General features: G+C 37.7%; 1 protein-coding gene across 5 annotated transcripts in view; it reads right to left on the bottom strand.

Annotated features, from left to right (window-relative positions):
* Positions 1-19,657, bottom strand: part of kank4 (KN motif and ankyrin repeat domains 4) — a 51,131-nt gene that overhangs the window by 18,580 nt on the left and 12,894 nt on the right. The window contains exons 1-2 of one of the 5 annotated variants that reach the window (XM_084426497.1): positions 2,463-2,736; positions 1,436-1,517 (exon numbers count right to left, since the gene is read on the bottom strand). The exons of 2 other annotated variants lie outside the window; for them this stretch is intronic. In XM_084426497.1, coding sequence (XP_084282623.1) covers positions 1,436-1,482 — 47 coding nt within the window. In that variant the 5' untranslated portion in view covers positions 1,483-1,517; positions 2,463-2,736. Of the gene's footprint in view, positions 1-1,435; positions 1,518-2,462; positions 2,737-19,657 lie in introns of those variants that run through there. 2 more of the 5 variants (XM_084426498.1, XM_084426499.1) reach the window with 2 other exon arrangements.

The raw sequence follows: 19,657 nt of genomic DNA, 5'->3' as shown, positions 1-19,657 counted from the left end.
TTACATTTACATTTTATTTATGCATTTAGCAGACACTTTTATATTGATTTTGACATGAATATATTTCATCAGGTTCATGCATTCTCTGAAAATCGAACCCATGACCATGACATTGACAGTGCCATGCTCTAAAATATATTATATTATTAATTTTACGAATTAGCTTGTTAATCTGACAGTTCTAATTTGAACAATAAATGCATATTCACGAATACGCACACATTTAATTGAATTACTTCCTGTTTGAAAAGATAGAAATAGAGGCCTTGGTTTATCCCTCAACCATAATCGTGTTTGGTTGGGTAACTAAGTGAGAGCAAATAACAGAAAGAGAATGTGCGAGAGATAGAGCTTTCATTAAGGATGTGAAGCAAATGACTATCAATTATTCAGTAGTACCCTGTTTGTAACGCCACAAGCAGACGAGTCCGAGGTTCTCATTAGTACTCTGGATTACAGAGCGAGAAAGCAATATATAAGGCTGAGAGGGAGACCATTCAGAAATGCAAAGGTGTTTTCTTGAGGTGCACACAGAGAACACGGAAGTGAAGGGGGAAGGGATGGATGGATACAGGGAGATGACAGAGAGAGGGGTTGGTGGCGACAGAGAGGAGGGGTGTTATTGAGCTCTAGCAAGTGACAGCCAGGTGCTAGCTCTGTCTGTGTGGATCATTCACATCCCACAGGATCCACAACAGCAGACACATATGTACAGCCAGATTCCAACAGAGATAAGACCGATGCCCCACATTGATAATCATTTACAAATGCCAAACATGTTCTAGCTGTGAGAGTCAAACACATGGTGAGAGCCAGTCTAATCCATATATAAAACACCTAGTGGTTCTCTTGTTTTTGCAATCGCACTCAACAAACACGCACATATGCACACACACACATAAAAAATGCACAATACTCTCATTAGATGCTGCCTTCCTTCCGTCTTCCAGGGGGCTCCAGAAAAACAGCAATATTTAAATGTATCAGGAAGCGCTCCTCACTATGTACCCAAAGAATTACATTAAGCAAGGTTTTATACACGTTCACACACATACACACACACACACACACAAATAATGGAGAGGAGATGAGCTGGCTATATGCCAGAGAGGGAAAAAAAAGAGCCCGGGAGTTATTCCTGCACTGCAGTAATATCAGCAACAGAGTCTTTAAAAAACCCAGCGACACATCCAAGCACACATGTATGTACAGACGCATGCACGCACATGAAAAGACAATGACAGGCTGAGATTCTCACCTGTACTAACGTTCTACATGCATCCCAGAGCTTGTAAGTGTGTGCGCATCATCGTGTGAGATGGAAAATGATAGAGAGACAGAAGGAGAAAGAGAGGAAGACAGATAGGGAGAGCGAGAAACAGAGACAGCTCCAGAGTGACAGAGAGAGGTGGGGGAGGAAAGGAATTCCTCTCACCTAGCATGTGCCGTGAATGCTGCTCCCCTCCTGTCTACCAAAAACATGCAACATCCCTCCCTTCCTTTCTTTGAACTTCAACCTGATAATGCAAGAAGGAAAAAAGAGGGGATTTGATATTAGATTGCTAAGGAAACATGTAAAGTATATCTATATATGTATGTATTTGATACCGTTTAAAAATTTGGGGTTGGTAAGATTGCATAATGCTTTTGAAAAAAGTCTCTTATGCTCACTAAGGCTGCACTTATATGAAATTTGATTAATCGATGGCAAAGCTGAAATTTTCTTCAGTCACATGATCCTTCAGAAATCATTCTAATATGCTGATTTAGTGCAAAAAGTAACATTTCTTATTATTACCAATGGTGAAAACAGTTGTGCTGCTTAATATATTTGATCATTTTTTCAGGATGTATTGACGAATAGAAAGTTCAAAAGCACTGATTTGAAATATAAATCTTCTGTAACATTGTAAATATCTTTACTTTCACTTTCCATTAATTTCATGCATCCTTGCTGAATAAAAGTATTAATTTCTTTCTTTTTTTAATCCTACTGACTCCAAAATTAAATCTAAAATTCTAAAAATATGTTGTTTTCCAGTAAAATATCTAAACATTCTTCAAACAAAATAAATCTGATGAAACAGAAATAAGATAATAATAATTGATTTCAGAGAATATGGCTTGACTTAAGTTTAGTGTTTATGCATGAAATCTGTAAACAATTTTACTAAGACAAAATATATGCTTAAATTATATTAAAAATAATCTTAATTCAAGATATATTATCTGCATGATGAGAAATATGAAATTAAACGTATATTGTTAAGGATGTTTAGATATTTTACTGGAAAACAAGACAAAAATACTGAAGAAAATGAGTTTTACAGTGCATAGATACTGGACAGGCAATTTATTCTGCTATATGGCGAGATATTGGTCCTGGAGGAAAAGAAAAACACATAACACGAGAAAGAAAAGGCATCAAAGATGAGTAAGAAAAGTGAGAAAACAGTCCTCACTCTTTTGAAGGTTCAGTCCACTGCTGAAGTAACTCCCTATGCCCTCCTTTTGACACAGACCATCTGAGAATTGAACTGACGACGGCCGGTGCCTCAGATGAAATGACCCATGGAGGGGAGCTCTCTTCCTTTCTCACCCTCTTTCTCTTGTGTATTTTTTCTCCTTACATTCCCTCTCCCCTTCAATAACTCTCTCTCCCTCAATAACTTAATACTCTGTTCTTAAAAAGTTGTTTTATTGCTGAAGTTAACTTTCCTCCCTCCCTGTAACCCCAGGAATATGTCAACGTTTTGTGGCATGGGTCCCGCCAATGGGTGGAGGAGGTTAACAATTAACAATGCACCAGATCTCCACCACAACTTATCTTCTCATAACACTTGCGCCTCAGCCAGGAGTGCAGCTGCTCATTTGTTGAGGTGCAAGCCACATTAACATTCAGGGCTTTACAATAATGGCCTTAAATAGTTAACTGAAACATGAAAATTAAAAAAAAAAAATCATTGCTCCAAACATGACTTTACATTTATGGAACACAAAAGATGATTTTTTTTTTTTTTTAAGAATAACCTGGTCACTCTTTTTGATGTAATTTAATTTAATGGAGCCAAAATAACAAGTTGTAAAAATACATAAAAGTGGTCTCTATGACTCATGCATTATATTCTGATTCTTTTGAAACAATGTTTTGTGAGGAGCAGACTGAAATTGAAGTTGTTATTCACTGACAGTTATAACATTCACCCAAGTTCTTTTTGGCACATTCATTAGAGTTCAAGAAAGAAACAGCAATGTCCAGTTCTTGAACGAAATATTATAGCGGATGTTTTGCCTCACAAAAACAGTGGTTGATCCATTTACAAACAGGACTGATTCAGTTCTCAACTTGCAAACACAATAATTCAGTTGCTACAGCTAATATCAGTCCACAGAGAGGGATGATTTTAAGCAATTAAATGGATAATTCTCCCAAAACAGACAATTGTGTCATCCTTTCCTCACTCTAATGTCATTCCAACCAACAAGACTTATGTTCATCTTTGGAACACAAATAAACATGAATGATAGTTTTCTTGGTTTGTAATGGCATGACGGTGAGCGATGTAATTTTTATCATCCTTAGTTTGGTATGTATATGTGACAAAAGAAAGATTAGACTGACAGAAGATGCAAAATTATTAATATGTCCACTCACATCTTTATATTTTTCATTGCATGATCAAGTCACTAGAAACATGGCTCTGAATACCGTATCTTTATAAAGATCTAAAAAAACATGGTATTTATTTGTATGTGCCTGAGATGATCCCACAGATAAGCCAGCTTGTATTCTTGTCACAGATTCTGCTATGGAGTGCTCCTTTTGCCTTTTTCATTTGGAGCAAACAAATTGAAGTGGCCCCTTAAGGAGGAAGCTATTCAACTCTGCAATGTGCTTGAGAGGTCTGTCTAATCACAGAATTGAGATGGCCCTGCCATGACTATATTTCATTTGTGTCCAGAGTGAGTCATCGTCCAGTGTCAGAGCCCAGATTAAAAGCAGACTTGAAGAGAGGTGGAGGTGTTTTGTGCTCAGCATATCTAGTGTACACTGGCAGTGAAATGCACCCTGTAGCCATAAAGTGCTCTTCCTACTTCCGTCGGCACTCGGCAGTGGCCTTGCAGACACTAATAAAGGCGAAAATTCAAACATGCATACAAAACACTCACTCATGTATTCTCACTCTCTCTGATGCACACCGACAATCATTCACACTTCTAAAAACACAGGCATGCTGTAAATGTGATGCATGGATAAATCATTTATATTAAATACTGCAATATTCCATAAAAATAAGAATTGTCAATTTTGATTTCATGGTTACTTTAATCTTTAAAAGTCTGAATGTACTCCTACTGTTCCTTTGACTGTCTCTTGGCTGAATTAGAGGAAGACATGTGTAAACATACTCAGACCCCTACATTTTACACGCGAGCAGGCACTTGAACACGAACACGCTCATTAGCGCGGTTGTCGGCTGTGGGTCTAAAGGAAAGAGCGAGAGTGAGCATATAAGCAATCTATATCAGTAATGTTCATAAAACAGGTCACATAAATACCCCATGCCAAAACATAGCCATCTTTATCAGCCATAAAAGCCGACAACTTTACACAGTACAGGGCTGTGTACACACACTTGAGAAACTTATGGCCCTATCTATTATTTCAAGGTCCAGTAGAGCTGCAGGATATCATATCTGCCCTAACATATGTCAGACTCGCATATTTGCACATTTTACTGCATATTTTTCCATGTATAGTGTTAACAGGTCTCCGCTTCAGACGGAATGCTCACGGACCGCCCAGAGGCTGTTCATTCAGTTATGGCTGCGAAATAATCACAATGAGAAACTATGATCACATTTGCTGCTGCCTTTTTTCAGTGTTCAAGTAAAAAAAAAAAAGGTTTCCCATGTGTGTCTATTATTTTAGTATAAGTAATAGACATAATATATAGATATAATATAACCCACCCATAAAAAGGCATTTAAAAACAAACCAAATAATGATTAGTTGCTTTGTATAATGTGTCAATCAGATTGTCTTGAAGGAAGAGCTGTGCGTCTAAACCTCACTCCCCTGGCCTCAAGAGGCACGTTAGCGACTGACGCTATAGCGACTGCGGTCTTTAGCGTCCTTGTTAGTGTGCCTGCCTCCCATGCCGGAAACGCCGGTTTGAATCGATGCCGGTTTGGTCGAGTAGCACGTTAGCATGCTAAATGCTAAGTCTGTTGCTTATAGGAGTATAGTAGCCTGACTTCGTCATACTCATATTCTAGGCTCATATTCTCTCCATAGGACTTTGATTATGAGGCGTGTCTTAACCGAACCAGGAAAAAACAACAACTCTGCACTCAATTGGATAGACCTACAACCAACCAGAGCAACGCAGTAAGTGACGTATGTTGAGCGATGCATAGTTGTCAACGGAGCTCAACTGCACGCACGCTGGAAGAAGTAGTAAAGTAATGAGTAAAGTAATAATAAAGCACTCTATGAGTGCGACCAAAGGAGAAACCACAATGACCACAGGGTTTTCATTGCGTCCCATTTTCTTAGCGACCATCGGAGCCAGCTGATAAATTAAACTTTTGCCGAATCCCGTAGGAAGGACGGCAAACACATCTTTCCGATCGACAAATGCCTCGATTGCGGTTCTCTGTTCGTCTTTTAAAATTAATGCGCTGTCGATTTATTTTATAACAGACGCGATAGCGGAATCTAAACATCTCAATTCTCCAGCTGCAGTCATCTTTGTTGAAAAATTCAACCCAAGCGCTCTTGATGACGTGGGTGATTACGTAACTGCAGATCATCTGTCCATCATCGATTAAAGCCCGCGCTGGCAATTTGATTGGCTCGGCCTTTTGGGAGCCGAGCATAATTACTCCTCAACGGATCGAGTCCAGACCGAACTTCCCGACCAAAAAATGTTGTGGGCGGGGTTCGGGCTGGCACCCAGGCTAGGAGTATAGTAAAATTACCCCATGATTTACTCACCCTCAAGCCATCCTAGGTGTATATAACTTTCTTCTTTGAGACAAATACAATCTGAGATATATATAATAAACACCCTGAAGCTTTCGAGCTTTATAATGGCAGTGAATTGCAACCATCAGTTTGAAGCACAAAAAAGTGCATCCATCCATCTTAAAATAACTCCACACATTGACTGTGTATGGCCGTTTGGCTGAAAGCTAGAATTTTTATTTGTAACGTGTTAAATATGAATATTTTTCTTACACAAACTCATTGCTTTGCTTCAGAAGACCTTTATTAACCCCCCAGAGCCATGTGGAGTTCTTTTATGATGGATGGATACACTTTTTTGAGCTTCAAACTGATGGATGCAATTCACTGTCTGCCATTATCAAGCTCGGAAGCGTCAGGGTGTTTAATATAACTCCGATTGTATTCGTCTGAAAGAAGAAAGTCATATACACCTAGGATGGCTTGAGGGTGAGTAACTCATGGGATAATTTGAATTTTTAAGTGAACTACTCCTTTAAGTAAAGTAGCAAAGACAAATATGTCTATTTAGCTATTGACTATAGGCCCAGTGAATTTTCTGTGCTTATTTTGAATCTACGGAATTCGGATTTGTATAAAAGATGGTAAAACGTGTTAATTGGATCTGAGAGTACTATTGGTGGCTGAAAAAAAAAAAAAAAAAAAGAACATGCAAGGGGTGGGGGATTTGCAGGTCCAACTCCAGTTCTGAGATGTAAGATGTACTGTAAGATTGAGGGAGGGCCGGACGGACAGTGGGTGGGGTGCCAACCTCACGATTAATTTGACAATTTCCACTTAGTCTACATTTATGTGGAAATTGTTCTCTACCACAGTAAAGTGGAAAGTGGTAGTCATCAATCAAATGCACACGATCAACGCCCATCCTGCTCAGCGATAGTGAATACATTAACACTTTGTTTCATTCTTGTTTCATACAAAATTATTTATATAAATCAAGCAACCAACTTCAAGTGACTCAACTCTCTGTAGAAAGTGAAAAACGTGTTAACTACAGTGACAACACAGTGAGCCGTGAATGCCCTCCGCTGGCTTTAACCACAATCCTGTATCAAATTCTGCTCTCTCCTTAAAGCTTCACTGCACACTGGCATCTGTGTCATGCGGCTCTCTAAAGGCATGAGAGGAACTGATGTTAATGCTCACACAATGTGAAGAGAGCTATGTGAGCATTGTTGTAGATTAGCTTATAAATTATATGGCATTACTCATCATCTTCTGTAAACCTCAAAACCCCCCTTGACTGGAGTGAGGGTGACCAAAATATTTAACAGATCAAGTGCTCCCACATCAAAAATGGCATCAAATGTGTTTCTATTTACTGGGATTGTAAATCTGGCATCTTGCTCGAATTAGATCTTGATTAGAAGCTAGATTACCTTTTGTATATATATATAACTTTTTTTGCAGTATTTATTATAAATGGTTTATCTTTTCTTTTTTAAATGTATGTGCCCTTGTAATTTTTTATCAAAATAACTTCCCCTCCCTCCTGGAACAACATCTATTTTGTTTTTCTGACCACATGAGATCACAGCAATAGCAAACCACAATGATCCAATCAATTCCCGAATACAAAATCAGGTCACGGCCTACAGTTTTTTCTTATTTGAGAAGCCGTTTCACTCTGATATACATCACAATAGGGAAGAAAAATCAATTGTAATTTCCGTTTCATGCTGACTTTAAAAATGATCAATTATTAAAATGATTTCTAATATAAAGGGGACAACTTTCCCAAAGATTCCAAGATGAAATGCTTGCAAACGTGGGATGAACTGACACTGGGATGAAGTCTTGAGACTGTGAAATCTCAAGACCCTCAAGGAGAGGGAGGAAAGAAAGGAACTCTAGCATGTGACTAACACAGACTTACACAAAAAGAGAAAAAAGGCAGAGAGATATGAACCGGAATAACTATGAATGACTTAGAGCGAGAGAGCTGTTGAGAGAGGAGAGAGACAGACATTGCTTCTGGTAAAAGAGATTTAGATGGAAAGAGAAAGATGTGCCATTCTTAGGTAACATCTTAAATGAAGAGGGGAGCAAGAAGGAATGTAAAAAGTATGCTTTTGGCAATGGCTGGAGCTGAGGGAGGAGTGGAGAGCTGAACTTGTGATAAAGTGAGGTTTGAACGGGTTTCCTGGGGAAGAGTGCAGTGTGAGAAAGACAGATAAGAACCTCAGGCTGTTTGTGTTCAAACTGCCATGTCTGGACAGACTAGAATACAGACTAATGGGGAAGTCTGAGAACGAGAGAGAGACCACAACAATAAAACTATGTGGCCCTGTCAAGAGTATCTCGCATAGATTTAGTCATAAGTAATTGGCATGGAAAAGAAGCCGGCAGTTACACAGAAATGTGGGATGGTTCAAATTCACACAGTCATGAAAAATATATAATTGCTCTGCATGATACTTCAGTGAAGTCAAAAGTAGTTCAAGTTCAATTGAAATTAATTATACAAACACATTTGACAGAGTCGAGACAGATTCAATTGTTATTGCAAAAATGATATGTTGTTAAAAATGTTATTCTAATAAAAAATAATAATTATATCATTTTAACATTGCAAAAATAATTATATAAAGTTAGAAAATTATATTATGGAAAATTATAGTATTACTCATTTTGACAATACATAAACATTGACAGGAATTACATTTCTTACTTAATTTCTTTATTTCAAATGGAAATAATGTATAATTGTTATTCATACTGATAGATTATAAAATAATTATATACTGTTAAAATATTATATTATTAATATTATAAATAATTATAATATGTTTTAACAATTTTAAAACAAAAAAAAAGATAGGTCAGTCAAACTGACAGAGCCACCACCAAATTCATGCCAATTAGATTACTGTTTTGGGCCGGTCGGGATGCTGAAAAAGAGCAATGTTTTGACTGTGCCACAGACTTTACTTTTCAGGGAAATCAATCTCATCAAATTTGCATGATCCTCGAACCTCATACTAAAATCTCCATACTTGGGAAGACAAAATGGCTGGAGACTAGAATCCAGTCTGAGGCCACTATGGGCAAAGGAGGCACATTAAGGCATGGGTATTGATTTTCTCTCAAAAAATGAGCTCTAACATCCCCCACCAACCCACATTTAAAATGGCGGTGATGCCATTCTCTAGCATATCATTTCACCATTAGTCTACAAGCAAATAAGCCCACAGTGAGAAATGAAAATACATGACCGTATGTGAACTGTGCCCTCCGACTGCAATGCTTATATACACATACTGTCTGGCTTGTTTTCGCAGCTCATTCACTAAAGGTATTATACAAAAGTAACAGCAAAATTACTGCTAAGAAAACATACTGTACACAATTTGTGTGGCATGATTCTTCAACTTTCATGCTGGTTCTGAGTGTTTTCTATATCTTAAAGGGTTAGTTCACCCAAAATTCTGTCATCATTTACTAATCCAAACTCGTAAGAATTTAGTTCATCTTCGAAACACAAATGATTTCTGTCTCTCGACAGTTCATTCTCGTGTTACGCAGCACGTTTGAGCTTCTGCAAGAACCAATGAGATTCATTCTCGTGTTACGCAGCACATTTGAGCTTCAGCAAGAACCAATGAGATTCATTCTCGTGTTACGCAGCACGTTTGAGCTTCTGCAAGAACCAATGAGATTCATTCTCGTGTTACGCAGCACGTTTGAGCTTCCGCAAGAACCAATGAGGCTCATTCTCGTGTTACGCAGCACATTTGAGCTTCAGCAAGAACCAATGAGATTCATTCTCGTGTTACGCAGCACATTTGAGCTTCAGCAAGAACCAATGAGATTCATTCTCGTGTTACGCAGCACGTTTGAGCTTCTGCAAGAACCAATGAGATTCATTCTCGTGTTACGCAGCACGTTTGAGCTTCCGCAAGAACCAATGAGGCTCATTCTCGTGTTACGCAGCACATTTGAGCTTCAGCAAGAACCAATGAGATTCATTCTCGTGTTACGCAGCACGTTTGAGCTTCCGCAAGAACCAATGAGATTCATTCTCGTGTTACGCAGCACGTTTGAGCTTCCGCAAGAACCAATGAGGCTCATTCTCGTGTTACGCAGCACATTTGAGCTTCAGCAAGAACCAATGAGATTCATTCTCGTGTTACGCAGCACGTTTGAGCTTCCGCAAGAACCAATGAGGCTCATTCTCGTGTTACGCAGCACGTTTGAGTTGTTTTGGGTGAAATGAAAGCTTTAGCGTAAGTTCTGTTAGGAAGACTCAATCGTTGCGTCACTTATTACCTCCACATCTAACCAATCATGCGCTAATACTTGCAGTATAAAAGACTGGTACTTACACATGTCTGAGTTCGCAGATGCTGACGCTGCCAATTACCTCCATCCTCCCCACCTCCACCAAGATGGTCCCTTCCCCTCCATCCTCCCCACCACCACCAGGATGGTCCCTTCCCATACCTCCCGGGGGTCGGCTGCGCCCCTGCCTTCTTCTCCAGGCAGGAAATACAGTTTCCACTACGCCCCGGATTGCGCGCTACGGACGGGGCCTACGCCAAAGAACTTTATAAATATTTGCTTGCTGGGCTGTTAATAAATATATGCTTTGTTATATCATTCTATCTCCCGAGTCTTTCTGGTAGAACTATCCCTTTAACAATAAACTTACATTACATAGAAAAGAATGTAAGATATATATAGTGCACTAAAATACCAGAGCAAATTGTGCAGGGATAAACTAGATTGCAGGTGTGTAAAGTTCGGGTCCCTTGTCTCTCAGATTTATGCATGAAAGCGAAAAAATGTAGCAAAGATTTAGCTCATGTTCAAGTTGCTTATTCAAATTTGCCACATTGACCAACAGAAAGCTGCTTGGTTTGAAAGTGGCTTTTGTGTCAAAGTGGCTTCATGCATCACTATAGACAATGGACCTTTTTTTTTTCTGAAAAATTTCACCAATGTTGAGTAATTTAGTCAATGCACCCCACTGTGTGTTTGAATGAACAAGAGAGAAGGCAAAAGAGAAAGACAGAAAGAAAACAAGCTCTTTTCGTTGTCTCCTAAATGGACAAGTTCTGTTTTGTGTGTACAAGGCACATTCTGGAACTCTGCAGATCTGCTGCTGGGGGCTGTTTGTGCTCTGTTGCTGAGGATGTGGCCAAATGGCTCCCACTATCAATAATCATGAGGTTCCCAGCCAGGCATGTGTGTGTGTGTGGGGCTCTGAGAACAAGAGCTCAAAATATGTTCAGTGGATTAACCCTATTTTTACTTTCCTTTTCTTTCCTGTTCTCTACATGCACGATTAGATTTTTTAATTTTTCTTTCTGTGAAGATTATTTTACAGTGCATTTCATTTCAAATTAAAACCTAATTAAAACATAACCCATATAATAGAAATATCAAATTCTAATTAACATGTTCCTGAGGAAAAAAATTTGAATAACATTTGAATGCAGTATTTGAATAACAGCTTTGCAGTTATTCTTGGCATAGGTTTTATTTGTGATAAATTAGTAAATGTGTACAGTTTTGGTCCGGGTTAATAGGGGCGAGCACAAATCGGTACGACTTTCTTTAGTGTGAACAAGATTTTGGTTAGCAAATACATAATGTAAAATAAAGGTATTCAGTGTACTGTACAACCCTTACAGTGACTATTCAAATAATTCTCTGTCAAATCATTATTTTATTTAATAATAAAGTTACCAATTTCCTGAGCAGCAAATGACTATGCAGTATTTTTTTTTTTTTAAGTTGTTAAAGAGTTTAGTAAAACAAGAGATAAGGACTTATCCACCCTTTAGGGAATTCCTTTTTTGTTTATGCAATGTGTTTTGTTTTTGTTTTTTATGGAAAAAGAGCACTGAATGAATTAATCTTGAGCAGTAACAAAATATTGTGTTTAGAGCATAACTATTTAATGGATCCCACATGGGTAAACAAAAATGTGTTTTTATTGTATTTATTTATTCAGATGAAAAACATACACAGGCTGATGGGATGCAGGTTGCTCAGCATAAACAGAAACCGTCTAGTCCTCTAATCATGTCTTAGGAAGACAGACAGACAAACAAACAGACAAAATGATGAGTGGTCAAAAGCAAGTTTGAAAATGGATCCAAAAACAAATTAAAAAACATATGCAAAGCAAAAAAGTGTCTTGTCTTACAGAATTGATGTGCAGCTGTCTATGCAGAACTCCCTCATGTTACGCATGCTATTTCTGGCCTCCATTGATTTTTATTCATGTCATCAAGGTGAGAACAAGGGCAATTTAAAGGGATGGTTTACAAAAAAAGAAAGAAAAGATATTTTGAAGAATGTTGATAACCAAACGGTTTTGGTAACCATTTACTTCCATTGTGAAAGTTATATAGGTTTGGAATGACATGAGGGCAAGTACATGATAACAGAAACAAGGTTAAACTATTCCTTTAAGAGGAAGACTGTAAGTAAAAAAATACTTCATGTTCATGTGAATATCTATTTATCTATGTAATGGTGGAACACGCTGGTTTAATGAACAGTTAGCGGTCATTATTGTAAAGTAAAAATAATGCAATATAGACTGGTTGACTTTATATTAGCCCTCATACCAAACTATGGCAGGTAGATTTGTAGTAGTGTGCGAGTCACCATGGAGAGATGCTTTGGGCCGCACACACATGGGGTGACGGTGGGATAATGAACGTGTGTGAGAAATGGGGCTGTCACTCTGCTGAGATAAAGATGCTCTCAGGAAATGTGACCTGATGTCAACAGATGAAGAGAGGTGTATATGTGTGAGGGCAAACTCATATGTTGTTTGGGCCATTTTTCCATCCTTCCTGCTTGATTTACTTCTTGACATCATACTGCTGTTTTCGGGCCATTCCCCAATAACTTACTGTCACTCTTTCCCTTGTGCTGGAAATGTCTATCTCTCTGCTCTTCTCAAACCCTTACAGTCTGTCCATTACTTACATTCACAATTTCACTTTGGGAATACAAACTGAAAATGAAATAGTAAAGGGATAGTTCATCCAAAAATGATATTTTGAGAAATGGCAGGGTTTGTTTGTTTTTTGTCCATACAATGAATGTCAATGGGCCCAAATGTTGTTCGGTTCCCAAAATTCTTTAAAATATATATTGTGTTTATGTTTGTGTGTGTGTGTGTGTGTGTGTGTGTGTGTGTGTGTGTGTGTGTGTGTGTGTGTGTGTGTGTGTGTGTGTGTGTGTGTGTGTGTGTGTGTGTGTGTGTGTGTGTGTGTGTGTGTGTGTGTGTGTGTGTGTGTGTGTGTGTTATGCACAACAAAGAAATCCACACAGGTTTGAAACAAAATGGTTTTCATTTTCATTTTTGGGTGAACAATCCCTTTAATAAGCTGTTTCTATATAAAGAATTTCTATATAAATTCTAAACCTTCCTTTTAGGATATCTTATGTCACGGTCAGAAAAAATAAATAAAAATCCCATATCCTCTGAAATACAAACATAAATCAAAAGCATGGGGTCAGTAAGATTGATAATAATAAGAAATGTTTCTTGAGCACCAAATCAGCATATTAAAATGATTTCTGAAGGATCATGTGACACTAAAACCTGGAGCAACGACATTACATAAATAAATAAAATAATAATAATAATAATAATAATAATAATAATAATAATAATTTACTTTAATAATAATAATTTGCAAATTGCTGTTTTAATAATAATTGTAAAAAAAAAAGCACAAGTGCACAAGATACCTTTCAAAAACATTTAAAAATCACACCGACCCTAAACTTTTCAACGGTAGTGTATACACAATTTTTTTTAAAGCATACAAATAGAAATCATTGGTTAAATAGTAACACATGCACAATCTTTTAAACACTCATAGCTAGAAAGCTAGTCTGCTGCTCATGTAAAGAGATGTAAAGAGTAAAGAATGCCCCCTTTATGCTGTCATTGTATCATCCTACCTTTCCCCAATAGAAACATGAACTTATATACACACACACACACACACACACAAACAAGCAGCTGCAAACAAGCAAGAATGCTCATATAGAAATGCGATGACAGACAAGCAAAGCCCAGTGCCGCTAGTTCACATAAGCTGTAGCAACATGTATTCTAACCCCGGGCAACTAAGAAGAAAAACAAACTACATATATATATATATATATATATATATATATATATATATATATATATATATATATATATATATATATATATATATACAAACTGACAGGCTTTAGCAAAAAAATGCTGACAGGGCTGCACATACACTCATAAAAAAATAAATATTTATGACAATGTCATACTGTATTTTTGAAATGCTTCATTCAGCACTTTGATGGCAGTTTTGAAAAATACAACAGTTCAAAAAAATATGCCAACAGAATGCAAAACAATGATTCGTTTAAAAGCCAATATTGTATATGCTCTATTTAATAGGCTGTCTAATCGATTGGGAACTTGTATGCACTTTCATGCAACTTTTCAGAATTGCAAATTTGCTGTCAACAGAATCAATCTTAAAACGCTGCATGCTCTCCCGTTTGCTTCTCGCAATTATGAGAGAGAGAAAGAGTGACAGAGAAAGTGAATTGATTTTTCACTCTTTGCTAGTGGGGGTCATTTATCTCGTTTTGGTGGTTGCCAGTGGACGTTTGCACTGCTAGTGGCGCAGTAAAGGATCGAAGTGTCTGACAAAAGCATACATGTAAATCCTTACTTTTTACTTCTACCAGAGCAACAACAGCATGTATACCTGATATACAATCTACACACAGGGTGTTTCAACACAAATAATTAAATTCCTAATAAAACATGCATTGGATGTGAATGCTTAAATGCTTAATATGGTAGATCTTGCCACTCAGGTTAGGTATATTATTATGGGTGCTCACAAAGAGAGTACAGCTTTTCACCTTCTAGCATTGTGGGAAATAAGAACCTGGTTACATTTCAGTAGGCAGTACACAAGACCTCTCGGGGGACCTAAAATATTTTAATGGTGAGAGCTCCAGCTTGATGTTTTCTTCTTTTGCAAAGACAATTTAATAATAAACCCGAAAAAGTTTTTCCTGTCTACAGAGGTTTGTTAAAGTTTTCAAATTAATTAAAGCCTATAGCGCCTCCAACACTTTTCTGACACAAATTGCTCACAAGTTCTTGGGAAAGTGCAATTGCTATTTGTATATAAATATGCTTCAAGACATATTTTAATGTTACTTCTTGAAAAATGAGGTTTGGAATTTCAACAGATTTCAAAGTTGGAACGGTAACTTTCCCTCTTTGACCCACAGCTCACAGGCTTTGGCTTCCTCCTACTCGAGCAGACAAGCAGCATTGTGTTGTTCTTTGATCTGCCTACTTCATCTTTCTCCTTTTTTTTTCTTTCTTTCCCTCTTTTTTCCATCTTGGCTATCCTCATTTTTCCAAAGGCTGGAAGCTTCCAGAAGTGAATCTCTCAGATCAGAGGCATGAGAATGTTTAAGAAGTTACAGCTTGGAAAAACAGATCCCGTTTTTAAAGGAATCTTCTCCCACACCTGGCAACATTTCACTTACAACTTGAACTTGAAGTGCCCTCTGTTATCAGTAACTGCATGTGCTGTGCTGTCTTTTTTTGTTTTAGAGGATATCTGGAAATGTGATAACATACTTGCTGGAAAAGAGTCTTGATAATCCATGCATTGAACATATCTAAGAAAATATTTGACATTTTGACATGGAAGTGCCACTAGCTGTGTTTCCACTGTCGGGCCAGTGCGAGCCAGGGCTTTAAACGGGCCGTGCCGGGCTAATAGCCTCGGGTTAATAGCGCCGGGCCTGCGTTTCCACTGTCGGGCCAGAAGCTCCACAGCGCTTCACTAAAACACGCCCGTAACACGCCTCTCTGGAACAACGTCACACTAACCCATCATTTCACCAACAAATAGAAGTTTTATCAGAAAACTAATCAGAAATAAATCACTGGAAACAGCATTGAAAACAAACATTATAAAAGTGACCGTTTGCTGGCATTTTTGTTGTTTATTTGAATATTTAAAACCCAAGCATCAATGTTTTACCGCAGGTTTACAATAAAAAGTGATACATTGATCATAATGAATTAATTTATGTCAAAATGGCACATTAGTCACACAGAAATAAATGTAGCTTTAGCTATTTATTGCTTCAAGAAATCACAAATCGCTACTGATTCTGCTTATGGATTAGTCTCCTAGATGTAGCCATTCAGTATATCATATGCGAGATATTATGTTATCAAGAGAAGCTGTTTTGAAAGCAGTCACTATTGCTTTCCAAATCAGCATTTAATAGAAAACACTGTTCGTCCTCTTATAGCTCCTGAGGATAGATAAAAAAGGAAAGTAGAAGGAAGAAGGAAAAAAAAAGAAAGGCCATTTGAAATGCAAAACTTCTCCAGCTTCTTCTAAGAGGAAATAACACAGTACAGAGTTCCCAAGGTCACATTTGTGTAGTTCGGCTCGTCTCTAAGGAACTGTGGGCAAGGCTCCTATTCCATTTCCGCTGATGGTGAAACATCTGATCATTACGTCTCTGAAGGACAAAATAAGAACCACTGAGGACAATCCCATCTAAGCCAACACTGAACTGTGTCTTTTAAGACTATAAGGATGAACCTGCACAGCAGATTTCATGTAAAAATGCGTATGCAGTAAACATACAGGCACTCTGTTGACTCTAAAAGGAATAAAAAAATAACATTTGTTGCAACAATATCTAATTGCACCTACAGAAGAAAGCCTGCGATGATAGTCTATACTATAGTCTATAGTCTATATTGATAGTCTAAGGAGGACTGTGATTCTGCGGTACTGAATAGCAATAAAATCTATAGGGGATCATTTTGTTCAAATGAAGAGTTACTATTCTTTCTCAGCCACAGAGGAAAGCCTAAATGTCCACATGCTGTGAACCATAAATGCTTCATGTACTGGCATTGTCAGTGGTTTTCTAATTGACACTGTTTTAACCAGCATGGATCAAGCCCTGGGAAAGCAGCTTGTTTCTAATTTCACAATTACACAGTGCCTAAAATAGAAACTATCATCATGCTCCTAACCTGTAGGCGTAACACTGCCCTTTTTCTGAACTTAAATGGAATATTCTGAGTCATAAGTAGGTCAGATGTCTGAAGTGCATTTACTTTATGGTATTGAATTTACTTAGCTTAGACAGTGAGAGATCAGGACATTCAACAAGAACGTTCTAAAACATCTGGAATAAATCAACATTAATAAATCAACAACATGTTATTTTTAATCAATATGAACTTTTAATAACAATGATACATGTGTCCTCTTTTAGTAAAACTGGTCCAGCTAGTGCACAAACAAAGAGGAGATCCCTATATATCATAAAGGCATTTGGCTCTTTTAAAGGCTCCATTTTACTCATATAACAATTTCTCCCATTCGATTTTTCCTCTTAAGCTTTCTCTTAACTATTAACAAATTGATTCTATAATTAGCATAGAAAATGAGAATGAGAGAAACGTCTATTTGTTCTCACTTTGTGGTCTGGAGTTCAGTTAGCAGTAATCTGCAACAGGAAGCATCTGGCACCCTGAGGATCTTCCATAGTGAAAAGTCTGATACCTTTTCAAAAGGCCAAAGCATAGCTAGAGGCAATGCAGCACATTGCATCTATATCTATTTTTCTTTATCACTCTGTCTTTCGCTTGCTCTTAAATCCAGTGATGCCATCTTATTCTTATCAGAGCTGCTCTCTGAAGCAATTTCAGTTCCCCACTCATGTCGCTATCTGTTTTCTTACTGTTCTTTCCCTCTGTGTCAAATCCATTTTGATTCTCAAACCGTCTCAAGCTGTTGTTCTAGATAGTGCAGGTTGGATGAGGGTTTTATTTCAGACAGGAAAGATTTGTAATCTAAATAGAGCAACTGGATGGTTGGAACAGCAGGAGAAAAGCAGACTAAAGCAGGTGGCCAAATACTTTCTCTGTGGTGGTTACCAAAACTCTGACTTATCTGAATGAAAAACAGATTTGTTTTCCTAAATTATAGCTCGAATTCCTTTTCTACAAGGTTTTTGCTGTTAGATCGTGAGAAAGGGCACATATTGTATCTAAGATGTGGCTGTGTAAACTTCCTCCTTCGCAGCTCCGTGAAAAACAAAGCCAAAGAAATGTTTCTACACATCAAAAATGAAGAGAATAAACACGATTACGATGGTTTGTGTGTGATTTTCATGCAATTTGGAGTATATTCATCTGAATAAAGAATGCTAAGCAGGTGTTGCGCTTAGATCCATTTAAAATGCTATAAAATAACAAATTTCAACAACATTATATGAATAAAATCACAATCGGAAGTTATTACAAACACTCATTGGTGGTCTAAAATTAGTTTTGAAAAGCATAATATTAATCTTTAAAATTATGTTATGTAGATTGATGCTAATTGCTCTAATGCACCTGTCACGCCAGGAACGATATCTATTTCACGATTGTTTTTATCCCAGTGTTTTCTAGAGTGTAATGCACATGCAGCTGTTTGTGTCACCAATGGTGATCAAACAACAAAAGAGAAAGAGAAAATGACTTGTAGCTTTAACAAAGATAAATTGTATTAATTGTATTAGTTATATTTCATTTATACAGTGAAGACTGTTATTTTACATTTGAGTATTCCATTTCTGTACCTGAATACTGTTAGATTTACCTAAAAAACATAAAGCACAAATAGATGAAAAACTTAAAACTTACAAAACTTAAATAAAAATGTTGCCTAGTAGAAATAAAGTTAAAGAAATAACATTCCTAAAACTGAAATAGAAATAAATAACTATATACACTCACCTAAAGGATTATTAGGAACACCATACTAATACTGTGTTTGACCCCCTTTCGCCTTCAGAATTGCCTTAATTCTACGTGGCATTGATTCAACAAGGTGCTGAAAGCATTCTTTAGAAATGTTGGCCCATATTGATTGGATAGCATCTTGCAGTTGATGGAGATTTGTGGGATGCACATCCAGGGCACGAAGCTCCCGTTCCACCACATCCCAAAGATGCTCTATTGGGTTGAGATCTGGTGACTGTGGGGGCCATTTTAGTACAGTGAACTCATTGTCATGTTCAAGAAACCAATTTGAAATGATTCGAGCTTTGTGACATGGTGCATTATCCTGCTGGAAGTAGCCATCAGAGGATGGGTACATGGTGGTCATAAAGGGATGGACATGGTCAGAAACAATGCTCAGGTAGGCCGTGGCATTTAAACGATGCCCAATTGGCACTAAGGGGCCTAAAGTGTGCCAAGAAAACATCCCCCACACCATTACACCACCACCACCAGCCTGCACAGTGGTAACAAGGCATGATGGATCCATGTTCTCATTCTGTTTACGCCAAATTCTGACTCTACCATCTGAATGTCTCAACAGAAATCGAGACTCATCAGACCAGGCAACATTTTTCCAGTCTTCAACTGTCCAATTTTGGTGAGCTCGTGCAAATTGTAGCCTCTTTTTCCTATTTGTAGTGGAGATGAGTGGTACCCGGTGGGGTCTTCTGCTGTTGTAGCCCATCCGCCTCAAGGTTGTGCGTGTTGTGGCTTCACAAATGCTTTGCTTCATACCTCGGTTGTAACGAGTGGTTATTTCAGTCAAA

The sequence above is a fragment of the Rutilus rutilus genome (assembly GCF_951802725.1).
Source record: "Rutilus rutilus genome assembly, chromosome: 12".
Taxonomy (NCBI): Eukaryota; Metazoa; Chordata; class Actinopteri; order Cypriniformes; family Leuciscidae; genus Rutilus; species Rutilus rutilus.
Note: the sequence above shows the minus strand (reverse complement) of the source record. Positions and strands in the feature narration are given on the sequence as shown.